The following is a 12,215-nucleotide window of genomic DNA, read 5'->3' as shown; positions in this document are numbered from 1 at the left end:
TCTGACCAGCAGCACGGGCACAGTCCTCCCTCCGGGGCAGCAGGGCAGGATGGTGCCGCCAGGGGGGACTACGCTGAGGAGACAGAAGCAGGATGCCCACTGCCGTCCCCGAAGAGCAAAGCCACCCTTCCCACAGGCGCTGCGAGGGCACCTGGGGATGCGAATTTTCTAAAGGAAACAAATCATTTTAACTGCATTTCTGTGTCTCAGAACTTCCACCCATTAAAGAGGAGTGGAGAAAGCACAGGGATAGGGCAGGATTCAGAGACCGGCATTAGGACGGCTTCCGTCCTGCTGTGGAGACTAAACCACGGCTCTGCAGGGCCTGACAGTCACAGGTCCAGGCGAGGGCTCTGCTCACACCACACTGGGCTACGCCGGGCCAGGTGCTGCCAGCAGAGGGGGCGGGGGCACCTGGCTGTCAGGGCTGAGCCTGGTCCAGGACATTCTTGTTGACTCTCGGGGCAGCCAGAAGTTGACTGCAGTGCTGATGCTTCAGGCGTCTAGGGACCGGAGGCCAGGCAGCCGAGGAGCAGGACAGTTTCTCCTCATCCTCCACGCAGGGGCGCCAGGTAAGACCCCAGTGGTGGATGATGGTCCATTGGGTGTGTGGACCACTGGGGACACAGGGCCCTGGTAGGGGGACATCCACAGCGGGAGGCTGTGCTCATGGGGTAGGGCAACAGGAAATCCCTGTCCTTTCTGCTCCATTTTTCTAGGGACAAAACCTCATCAAGGAAATGCTACTTAAAAAGCAAGACCAAACCAAACAGCTGATGCAGTTATAAAGCAACGGAGACAAATTAAACGTGTTCATTTCCCCGAGATGAATGTAATTACCGTGTATCGCGCACACACACGCTTTAGAAAAAGGACTCAGTGCAGTGCATGGCTTACCCGTGCTCCTGGAAAGCCCAGGATCCCTTCTTCTCCCTTGTAGGAAATGCCCTAGAAGAGAGCGAAGGGGTGTCAGGGCCACCAGGGTCCGGCCAGGCCCTGCGGCACTGCAGGGTGGGAAGAGCTTTTGTGACTGGACTTACTTTGATCCCTGGTTCTCCTGGACTGCCCTTTTCACCCTGTGAAGAACAGGAAAGACGAGAAATGCTCATTAATTTCAGAACAGTAATAGCTACAAAACCATACAAAAGTGTGACGAATGAATCCTAAATTCTGAACCTTCAAAATTACAATGAGAGAAAAAGGATTATTTCTTCCAGACTTCACAAGATAAGTGAAATCCTGCTCTCGTGGGGCAGGCCCACTCCCTGAGCCATGGCCGGTTCCTCGTGTGGATCTTCCCAGGTGGGGTCTTCCACGGTCTCTGCCGCCACAGGGGAAGCCCAGGCTGGGCTGGAGAATGATGCTATTCATTCCAACACAGTGCTCACATCTGGAAGGTTCTCTGAGGAAAGCCACAGTGCAACATTCAAATCTCCAGGACTGCAGCTGCAGGAAGCCATCAGTTTCTCTGCTCTTTTCTCAGGCCAGGTTCTTGGCCTGCTCGCCTGGGTCAACAGCCAGCTTCCCATGGCTCACGCTTGCCCCCTGCAGGCCGCTGGGAGTCACCCTCTTTGGTAAAGGAGGAGCTTCCAGGGGCCCCTGGCTCCCTCCCCCTCCCGCTGCTGTCCTGAACCTGGATAGAGGCCCCACGGCCACCTTGGAAGCCACACCTATCGATGATCAGCAACTCAGGCTGTGGCTGCAGGGTTGATTTCTGTCCTTAGATGGCCCTGGCTGCCAATCCTGCCTGTGCCTGAGGTCCCAGCTGCCACCGTGACAGACGTCTGGGGCTGGGATCCTGCTCCACGGGAAAATGGGATCTCCATGTTTTGTGTTGTGTGTCCCACACAGTCTTGAAGTCACTCCCTGGCTCTCTGAGCCGATGCAGCCACCTCCATTTGACCAAGGGACACAGGATGGTCAGTGGAGGTGACCTGCCCGAGCCAGGAGGGGGACAGCGGATGTGAACTCCACCACGGACCAGGGTGCACGCTCAACCACATGAAGCACTGACTGAACATAGGAGCAGTGGAAACTGATCTCGAGCCAGAAAACAAACAAAACGCACAACCAGGTGCTTCACAGGAGGAAAGAAGAAACGTGGGTTTCATTTTTGGAACACAACACTCTGCTCAGGTGTTCGGAAACCCTGGACTTGAGTTATGCTCGGCTCTGTATCCAGTGTCTACCTTGCAGACTCGCATAGAAGGGGAGATGTGAGGTTTTTAATGGATTCTCGTGCTGCTCTGAGTCCATCACAATTGTGTAGGAGCACACACTACTGAGGCAGTTTCCCTGAATCTAGAACACTCTGGAAGCATCCAGAATGTCCCAGGGCCGGCTGTGTCTGACGTATAATTCACTGATTTGTTGGTGACACTGTCACCACTGGGGTGTGGTCTCAGAACGGACCGAAGACAGTCCTCGGCCCCCTGCCTTTTCTAGCCCAGCTGAGACACCAGCGCCCCTTACCTTATACATGTCAGGGTGGATGGTGGTGCCCTTAGGTGCATCAACATCGTGAATGGTGTCGGACGGAATTCCATTGGGTCCTGGCTGGCCCTGGTCACCCTGTGTGTGGGGTGGCAAAAGCAGTTGTTTTAGGCAGAAAAGAAGTACAGCAGCACAAGTGGGGTGAGCCGCACCTTGGAAACAGCCTGTGTGTCTGTCTGCAGATGAATGGATGAAGGAGATGGTGTTTACACACAGTGGAGCACTACTCTGCCAGAAAGAAGGACGAACCTGAGTCCTCTGTAGGAACTCGGATGAGTCTGGAGACCGTGATGCTGAGTGAGATCAATCAGATGCACAGCTTAAATAAGGCATGGCTTCTTTTATATGAGAAACCCAAAGCATAAATAAAGAGGTAGGTAGCAGGAAACAGGGAGATGGATCTTTTGCAAATGGAAAGAGGGCCAGAACTTGGAGGCGGAGGGCATGCCGTGAATTGGGGTGTCAGGCCCATGAATGGATATGAATGGGCACAGAAGCTCGTAGTTACAAAGACAGAAATAAAAATAAAGGTTGAGAAAGGTACACAGCTTGATAAATTTTGCACATGAGCACACCCAGCTTGTCCTGCAGCAGCTGTACTGGAGCAGAACAGCAGGAGCCAGTGACTGTAATTAAATTTCCTGCCCGCCTGGTGGGAATGGTGCACAGCAGTGACGCCTCTGGCTCTGCCCCAATCGCAGGGTGTGACCTCCGACTGTCCCTGGAGGGTCCCCAACCCGCCCCTGCCCGCCTGCAGCCTGGCCTCCACACCCCAAGAGACTCCACAGCTTTCCTTACCTTTTCCCCCTTTTCTCCATAAAAACCAAGTCCTCTGTTGCCCTGGGAAGGTAAACGGCTTCTGAGTTTTTAAAGGATCAGTTACATTTTTATGAAAAAACCCCAGCGCCCCTGTGCACGACACCCCCGAGCCCACATCCCCAGCTGGGACGTGGCCGGGCCCTGTCTGGGGGCCTCTGGGGACACCGTGCACATGGGCCTGGCCGGCGTCCGGCCCCAGCTCCTCCCAGAGTCCACACCCACCCCGCACTGCCCTCTCCCTCTTCTTCTCGTGACCCAGTATCACCCTCATTTCACGCACACACTTCCTATCTTCGGATGATTTTAAGGGATTTAAAATCAGTCAAAATGTGACAATTTGGCGATTCTTAGGGTTCAGTCCAGCTTTTCCTCCTCCTCCTGCCCAGGAGACAGGGCCGCCCTAGCCAGGCAGAACAGACCCCTGAGGCTGTGGGATGGGGCGCAGCCCGGCTTCTCCCTGCAGCCCCCACCTGCTGCCGCCTGGTGCTGGGAAGAACCCTCTCAGTAAGCTTTTGGTTTTGCTCCTCTCCACCTGGCTGGCTGCCATCAAAGCCCTGAGCAGGGCCTGGCTGGAGGAGGCTGTTTGGTTTGCAGTGGGGCAGCCCGGGAGGTCTGAGGCCGCTGTTCCGAGGCCCACAGACTCGGGTGGGCACCGCTGTGGCCCTGTCTGGATGGGGCTCCTGGATTTCCTTCTGCACCCTGGCAAGCCAGGCTCAGCAAACCCCTGTCAGCACCACCTGTCCACCTCCGGGTCACAGCGAACCCCAGCCCTGTCCTCTGTTTCCGACAAACCAGCTGCAAGGCTGTGCTTCCTCCAAGCTTCCACCCCTGAGGCACACAGCCCAGTGTGGGCTGCGGTCCAACCTCAGGCTCTGGCAGGACCCCATCACACCCCAGCACCTCCCGCCCATTCACAGGAGATAGACACCGGCCGCCCCTACCGTGGCCTATGCTACTTATTGTTATTTTGAGAGGGTCTCATCATGTCGTTCAGCCTGGCCTTGAATTTACTGTGTAGCCCAGGCTGGCTTTGAACTCCTGGAGATCATCCTGCCTCAGCATCCTGAGTGTTGGGATTATAGGCATGTGCCACCACATACATATTGAAAATGCCACCTTTCTTTCTCTTTCTCTTTGACTTTTGAGACAGGGCGCGGCTGTGTAGTTCAGACTAGCCTGGAACTTACTATGTAGCACAGACTGGCCTCAGCCTCTCAACTGCTAGGATTATAGGGTAGGCGTGTGCCACCAGGCCTGGCTTTTTTGTTTGTTTGTTTGAAGATGCTACATTTCCAAATCATTCGTTGGTGTGATTTTTCAGATAGCATCAGGAATGTGCTAACCAAGCTGTTTGCAGACATGGACAGCTATGGAATAGACCAGGAATCACAGATGCACCCCTGACCAGAGTCTTAAACTCCACAAACTGCTTCTCGCCGTAGTCTGACACACAGCTGCTGGCTGAGTGGTTCCTGGGCAGAAACGTGCACACACAGCCCAGCCCTTCCCCACCCCGTCCCGTCCAATACTCACCGGCTCTCCTTTTGGCCCGGGGGGTCCAGGGGGGCCCTGCAGAAACACAGAGACATTTGCAGACATCTGCTAGGGGCCCTGGGAAAGCCACTCTCTGCTGCGAGGATGCCACCTTGCTGGGGAGAGGCTGGGACGGCTGGGTCAGCGGCCCTGACCCACTGCCTGCTGTGGTGGCCTCTGCCCCGTCTGCTCTGCTCCTGTGTGTGGGCCCTGCACCTCACCGCGTCCTTGCTGCGCCTCTCTGCGACCCCACCCTGTGGCTTTGCCTCAGCTCCCAATCCCTCGGGGCTCCACACTGTGTGGCACGGAGTGGAGGTGGGTGGCCCTGACTCCTGCGGGAAGACAAGCTACAGGGCAGCACCTGGTACCCAGACAACACAACGAGCGGGGGGTGGGGTTCACGGCCGTCAGACAGGACATAGCCTGCTCCAGACTTTCCCGTGCTGTGTTCCTAAGGCCCAAGGCCCGAAATCGGGAGTAAGCTGGCGACCGGTGCAGTGACCGGCACCTGCAGGACCTGCGTCCTTCCGCCCAGCGACTCTGTGCCACAGACAGGGCTCCTTGTGAGACACTTTAATGGCACCAAAGCAAGATCACTGTTCACGCTGTTTCCTCTCAGGATCTGTTGGGAGTGGGCAGAGCCTCTGGGACGGCCTGTCCCAGTCTGGGGCTCTCTCACCTCGGGCCAGAGCCTCGCCTGTGTCTGGCCCGTTTGTCTCACTGCTAACGCCTGGACAGGCAGCGCATCTGCAGACTTTTCACTGCGGCCCAGGCCTGTGTGGGGCCTTGGGACGCAGCAGCCCCTTCTTCCCCAGTAGCTCCCTCATCCTAGCTGGGACCCCTCTGGTGGCCAGGCCGGGTGTGACGTGTGACTTTCACTGGGATGGCTGAGGCCCAGGCTCCTTGGTCCTCCCACGAGAGGCCCTGCCCGGGAGGAGCCCAGCGCCCCTGTGACGGGGGACCTTCAGCTCTGCCCAGTGGTGATGGCCTTTGTCGTGTGGTTGGGCGTGAGTCCAGGTCTTCATGCCTGGAAGGCACGGGGGAGCCCAGGCCAAATTAGGTGTGGCTGGCAGTGAGACAGGACCCCGCCCAGGTCCTCCCTGAGGCCTTAGCGTAGCAGCGGGAGTGTGAGAAAGGCCCGCTCTGTCCTGGAGGTGCCACAGGGGCCCTCAGGCACCGCTGCTCTTTGAGCTTCCCTGCTCGAGCAGGTGAAGCAGCAGCACGTGTGGACGGCCTGGCCCCGAAGTGTGTGGGTGAACTGTACTCACCGGTCTTCCCTGGGCTCCGACTGGGCCCATTGGCCCCATGGGCCCGGGGCGGCCGGGCGGGCCCTGTGGACAGGAAATGAGACAGTTGGGAGGAGGCGCGGCCCTGAGCGCAGGGTCCTGCTTGGACGATTTCTAATCAAAATCAAACTCACCTGGAAACCAACCAGCCCAGGCTCTCCCGGTTCGCCCTGGTGGAGAGGAAACAATTGTTCAGAGTGAGTACCTTTGAGCGCCTTTAGATTTGGCTTCATTCTGCTACAGAATTGGAGACAAGCACGCAGAACACACCGGACTGGGTGGCCTACTTGACTCGTAACACTGGTAAGGGTGCGCCACGAACTAACGCAGGATCGCAAAGGTCCCCGATGGAAATCATGACTTTGCATGAATCGCAACTTTGTATCATTCCATTATTCCAAGAAATTCCTCACCAAATTCATCCCTATACAGAGAGCTCGCTAGGTTGGGAGTTTACACGGGACCTCTGAGTTCCACCTCCCACCTCCAGCCACATACCCTGTATCTGTCTCGGTCCTCTCTGGACAGTGCATACGGTTCCCCTTTCTGGCCCTTGGGTCCTTGGGGCCCCTAGATTAGCAGATATTTCATAAAAAGAGAAACACAAGAAAGTCGGTTAATAGTCAGTGTAGGACAAATAGCCAATGCCTCTGTTCCCATGGCTCTGCAGTCATCCCGAACACCAACCCTAGGTTCAGTTCCTGATTCCGTATTCACCCAACAGGGTCTTTCCTCAGAACTACAATGGAAATGCTTCATGGGCTTGAGCTTAGATTAAAAAACCCAAAAGAAGCCTCTAAACTTTTCTTCTAGCATATCATTGACCGGGGGCCCTGAGCACTGCGGGGAACACAGGAGGGGCTGAGGCTCTGCCACCACGGCCGGAGGGGTCCCCAGGATGCTGAGGCAGCTGACCTGCCCTCCAGGGGGCTCCCCAGGACACTGCCCTCCTACAGCCTGGCCCAGGGGTCTTTCCTGCATTTACGCAGATGGTGCCCACCCAGCTCTGGCCACACGGACCCACCCTGTACCCCACTCACGAATGTGCCAGGGAAGCCATCCGAGCCGGAGGGGCCTTGTGGGCCTGTGTCACCCCTGGTCCCATTGCAGCCGTCGTAGCCCGGCCTTCCCCTGGGCCCGCCCTGGCCCGGGTAACCCTGGGAAAGAGAAAAGCAGGTGAAGCTTCCAGCCCACGCAGGTGCTGGTTTGTTCATAACTGTGCCATGTGACAGCTGCCTGTGTTCAAGGAGGCCACAGTCACGCGTGAGTCAAGGAAAGCACCAGGAACATGGACCGAGGAAGGAGTGGAAGATTAGACACGGGCACATGGGGGCTCTCAGGCCGCCTGCCTGCTCCCGGGTGGCTGTCTTGTCCAAGGAGCGTGCAAGGGCAGCTTCTAAACTTCTGCAGAAGACCCCAGGAGCCAGCCAAGCTTCAGACAGTGAGCCAGAGGTGGCCGGCAGACGCCTCCACCCCATGACTCCGGGTCCAGAAGGCACAGGGGCGAGGCTGGTGACATACAGTGCATGCGCGGTGTAGACTGCAGCCTGCTCGGGGTCCCATCCTCAGGCGGCAGATTCTGAAGCCTACACTTTCAGTGGTGCAGCATCGTCGCAGCTTTGGATTCCTTGATCATGTATTCCAGAAGATTCTCCAGACCATAAGATGTCTTAGATTTCCTTCAAGAGCAATGCATGCACCCTAAGCACAGTGCCTCGTGACCCAGGTGGTGTCGGGAAATGCAAGGAGGGAGGTGGACATCTTTGATCCGCACAAGTTTTTGCTTCAGGTGCCGGAAGCCGTGCTTTGAAGTGTTTCTGTCAGGCAGGGAGGCTCTGGCGAGTCAGAGGAGCCCCGCTGCCCCTGTAAATCTGTTACGGCAGCCAAACCTATTAGTGGAGCCAGCTGCTGATGACCCTTAAATAAGGATGCCAGGACCTTTTCTAAAAGCTGGTCTTCAGCTTCAGCCCAAGAAAACAGCTCTCCGAGTTCTGCCCAAGATCTTCTTTGTCTGATGGTGCCTTTGCCTAAAACGTACCCTCACATCCTTTGTTCTTTTCCTGGAATAGCTGCCTGCAGTTTCTTTTCAGAAGAGAACTATGTCACCTGCAATAATCACATACTACTCTGACCTTAGCTTGAAATTGGGCTTCTGAGAAAAACTTGTATCAAGCTAAGTGTGCGTGTGTGGTCTCTCATCGAATTTGATCCGTGTCTGCAAGACACATTGCAAGCTTTTCCTGACTATCACTTTCCATGAAGCCTAAACGGCTAAAATTACAGGGGTCCCCGTGCCACATCGCTGAGCTGACCAGTTACGACAGGCGATGCCGGTCAGTTTGAGCAGCGCCTCCATGTCGTACAGATGGTCTGTTCCCTCCTCCTTAACTGGCGAACTGTCTGCTTCCAAATCAGCTGAGTTCACAGCAGAAACAGGAATGCGCATGAGGGGCAGACCTGTTTCCATTTTTATCTCTCAATACTACCTTAGGGTTTCGAGTTTCCAAGGATGACCAACGGACAGTCCAGAGTCAAAACGACGTTGAAAAGTGGCTGGCAGAGTGTGACGCCCCCGTTAGGAAGATCCTCCGCTATTTCTTTATCAGGTGCCTGAGGATCCCAGCAGGACAGTGGTTTCCCTCTGCTCCTGGCTTTGCGGTGAGACCGAGGGTGGACCTGAGCCGGCCAGAAGGGGATGCCAAGGCCCCAGCCACACGGGCCGTGGTGAACATTACGTCGTTCCTCTTCTCTGCTTCCACCCTCTGCTTCTACTCTTACGGACGTCTCCTCACACGAGGCAAGTGTGAACTCCGTTAGCTCGCCGCTCATCCCTGCGTGTGCACGCTCGAATGCTTGCGTGTGTGGCGTGATGTTCGTGCCGACATGTACACCAATGGGAAGACACGCGTGCAGGTTAAGGGCACCGACATCTGTGTCTCCATGTGAGTCCTGGGCAGCAGATGTCTTGGAACTGCGGCCGCAGACGAGGGAAGGCGCGAGCACGCACCACAAACATCTGTCCCCAGGTCAGATCCGGCCTGGAAGCAGGCCTGGGAGACCGCGCTCGCCTCCCTCAGAGGAGTGCCGTGAGTCAGGCTGTTCGGTTTGTTATTGTATGCCACAAGAAGTAAAGCAAACTAGCTTAGAAAAACATATTTTAGTGCACTGTGAGATTTTCTCAGGAACGGCCCGTGCTTTTCCCTTTGCTCATGCTGTGTGCCGTCGCCCAAGGGCCCGGACGCTCGTCTGCCCTGGCCATCGGTCCAGTGGTCCCCGAGAGGCCCAGGCTGGCCAGGGCCTCATGTCATGAGAGGCCTGGGGTGCTTGCTCCAGTGCTGGTGAGGAAACCGCCCCGGGCCGACCAGTTCAAGGCAAAGCCATCGTGCTCACGCCTGCTCTGAATGGCTGAGGAGGCCCCTTCCAGATGCTTCCCCATGGCGCGGTGCTGCCCACAGCGCACGCAAGGGCTGAAAACCCCAAGTGCCACAGCACTTACCGGAATTCCGTTGGCCCCGGGGAATCCAGAAACGCCTCTGGGGCCCTGTGAGGAAGAAGAACAAGTTAACCAGGGCCCATGCACCCAGTGCCTCAGAAGCACAGGACTCCGGTGACTTCCTTACCACATCTCCTTTAGGTCCTGGCGTCCCGGGAGCTCCTCGCTCACCCTTGTCACCTTTGCGGCCTTGCAGCCCTGGGAACCCCTGCAGTCCTGGGGGCCCGCTGAAGCCTGGAGGGCCTGCTGGTCCTGGAAGGCCCTGTGGGACAACACATGTTCAAGTTCACAATTAAAGCAAAACACCTGTGGTGCACACCTATAATCCTCACTCTGGGAGGCTGAGGCAGGAGGGTCACAAGTTTGAGCCCAGCCTAGGCACTCTTAATTTAGTGGGACCCTGTCTCAGAATGAAAAATAAAAAAGGGCTGGGGATGTAGCGCTGTGCAAAGGCCCTGGGTTCAATCCCCAGTACTGCAAAAACCAAAACAAAGCAAACCCCAAAATCGCCTACCCACCCCACCAAGACTCTCCTCTCCAATCCACTGTGACGTCCCACACTCGGTTCACTCTCAAAGAGCTGCGGTCTTCAGAGGGCTTTAAGCCAACCGCCACCTTCTCCAGGGCACTAAAGAGGGATTCCGCTGGACCAAATGGTACGGAGTCTGTGGGAGAATTAAGTGTGAGGCAACACGGCCCTTCCGGGCGGCACAGAGCCCACCGACTGGCTCCATCTGCATCTTGCTGGTGTGAAAAACGAAGCCCCACACAGAGGCATGCAAGCCCAGCTCTGTGTTCTCAGGGCAGCTTGTGTGGTGAGGCGTGGAAATACACACTGCGTCCAGGGCAGACACATCCCGCGTTGGCTGATCTCTCCTTTCTGTTCACACTCCCAGAAGTGATTCGGAGGAGGCGTGTCAAACGCTGCCTCGTCCACACTCTTCCGTGAGGGGCGGGGGCGCAGAGAAATCAGAGCCCTGCCCATGGCGGGGTGGGAGGCGGAGTGCGGGGCAGGCGGCCCCCAAATCACAGTCCCTCAGAGACCCGGGGAAGCTGGGCAGGGCTCTGCAGCCCATGCGACCCAGTGTAGCAGCGAGGCTGGGACCAGCACGGAAGCCCTGCCCTCCTACCCAGCCAGCTTCGCTCCGGAAGGGAGGCAGGCAGATCGGGAGCCAACCGCGGTTCCGAGATCCAAGACATCAGCCAAGTGCAGGCCTCACGCCACTGACCAGGACGCCCAAGGGCGGCGGAAGAAGCCCCCGCCGCTGTCTCTGCGACCTCCCTCCTGAAGACCCTGTCTTCAGGGCTCACCCCAAGCTCCATTTTGGCCCTGGGACGTTTGGGGCCTGTCTGCCTTTCAGGGCTTTGAGCTCCCTGCTGCACACACGTGTGCGGGCAATTCCGGTTTCAATTCCTGTCCCCACCAGCAAGGCACAGGGGCTGATTTCTCTGCAGCCTCCTGCACTTTTATCTGCTGTCACTTTTGGGCCCGGCCACCCTTGGAGGGTCAGATGGCTCTGCTTCTGCATGGTTCTCCCGGATCTTCCTCTGGGCAGAAGGGGCGGGAAGCCCGGAGGATCATGCACCAGACGCTCACACCCAGGACTCAGCACCCACTGCTCTCCACCAGGTGACCCCGGTGCTTCTGGGCCAAGCCAGACCCACTAGGGCCAAGGCTGTCCTGCGAAGTACTGGCCGCCAGAGGGCGCTGTGTGGCGCAGCTGGAATGGGGGGTCCACAGGGGGCGCTTCCTTCCCTGGTCCCCACACCATGGCCCAGCCCAACAGCTCAGCCCGGCTGGAAGAGTTCTTCCCCTCTCTTCCTTTACTTTCTTAACAAGTATGCTAACAATGAGAATTGACCCAGAGAGAGTAGGAGTCTTCTTTAACTGCCTGTGCATAAATCTCAACATTTCCTGAATTCCTAAAGCTCCTAAAATTCCTGCAATATCCATGAGAAGTGCATTTCTGCAAAATATTTCTTAGAAGTCAGCAGATGCTACGGGAAGGACTTAAGATCCGATCCCACAAGCATGCCCAGCAATTAACAGAGCCGTACCACGTCCTGGATGTAGGACACTGAAAAATATCACTTAAGACTGTACGCGATGTGATCAGAAAATGCGGTGAATGTTTAAATTTAAAAAATTACACATACATGTACCAACTTCCCACAGAGAATGTAACACTATGTACTACGTACATGTACTGGTAGACAAAAATTATTTCAGTAGAAGGCACATTGTAGGAATTCCCTCAAAACCCTCCCCCTTGCTTTGAACATATTTATTCCATTTTTCTTGCCATTTCTTTTTTTTTTCTCTCTCTTTTGGTACTGGGGATCGAATTCAGCACCTTACACCTGCCAGGATTTTCTTGCCATTCCTGTGCAGCTCTGGAGCCCTCTCTCCTGAGTGTCTTTGGTTGCGCTGCCCTGGCTGCCTCGATGCCCTGCATCCAATCAACACATTTCCCTTTCCTGGTCATTCTGAGTTTCGGGGGGAGCCAGGATTTGCACAGTGCCAGATCCAGTAACTAAGATGGACAAGGGCTCGGCATCATGTTTTTTTTTTTTTTTTTTTTTTTTTTTTT

The 12,215-nt window shown here is 56.1% G+C and overlaps 1 protein-coding gene across 1 annotated transcript in view; it reads right to left on the bottom strand.

The window, feature by feature from the left end:
• The window catches only part of Col4a2 (collagen type IV alpha 2 chain), a 113,162-nt gene that overhangs the window by 26,699 nt on the left and 74,248 nt on the right, over positions 1 to 12,215 (bottom strand). Inside the window, exons 5-15 of the mRNA XM_010619977.3 lie at positions 9,752 to 9,886; positions 9,628 to 9,672; positions 7,172 to 7,288; positions 6,630 to 6,701; positions 6,266 to 6,301; positions 6,114 to 6,176; positions 4,846 to 4,881; positions 3,292 to 3,333; positions 2,473 to 2,571; positions 1,041 to 1,076; positions 898 to 948 (exon numbers count right to left, since the gene is read on the bottom strand). Coding sequence (XP_010618279.1) covers positions 898 to 948; positions 1,041 to 1,076; positions 2,473 to 2,571; positions 3,292 to 3,333; positions 4,846 to 4,881; positions 6,114 to 6,176; positions 6,266 to 6,301; positions 6,630 to 6,701; positions 7,172 to 7,288; positions 9,628 to 9,672; positions 9,752 to 9,886 — 732 coding nt within the window. The remainder of the gene's footprint in view (positions 1 to 897; positions 949 to 1,040; positions 1,077 to 2,472; positions 2,572 to 3,291; positions 3,334 to 4,845; positions 4,882 to 6,113; positions 6,177 to 6,265; positions 6,302 to 6,629; positions 6,702 to 7,171; positions 7,289 to 9,627; positions 9,673 to 9,751; positions 9,887 to 12,215) is intronic.

This window comes from Fukomys damarensis, unplaced genomic scaffold (assembly GCF_012274545.1).
Source record: "Fukomys damarensis isolate Sample0158 unplaced genomic scaffold, DMR_v1.0_HiC HiC_scaffold_6, whole genome shotgun sequence".
NCBI classification, from domain to species: Eukaryota; Metazoa; Chordata; class Mammalia; order Rodentia; family Bathyergidae; genus Fukomys; species Fukomys damarensis.
Note: the sequence above shows the minus strand (reverse complement) of the source record. Positions and strands in the feature narration are given on the sequence as shown.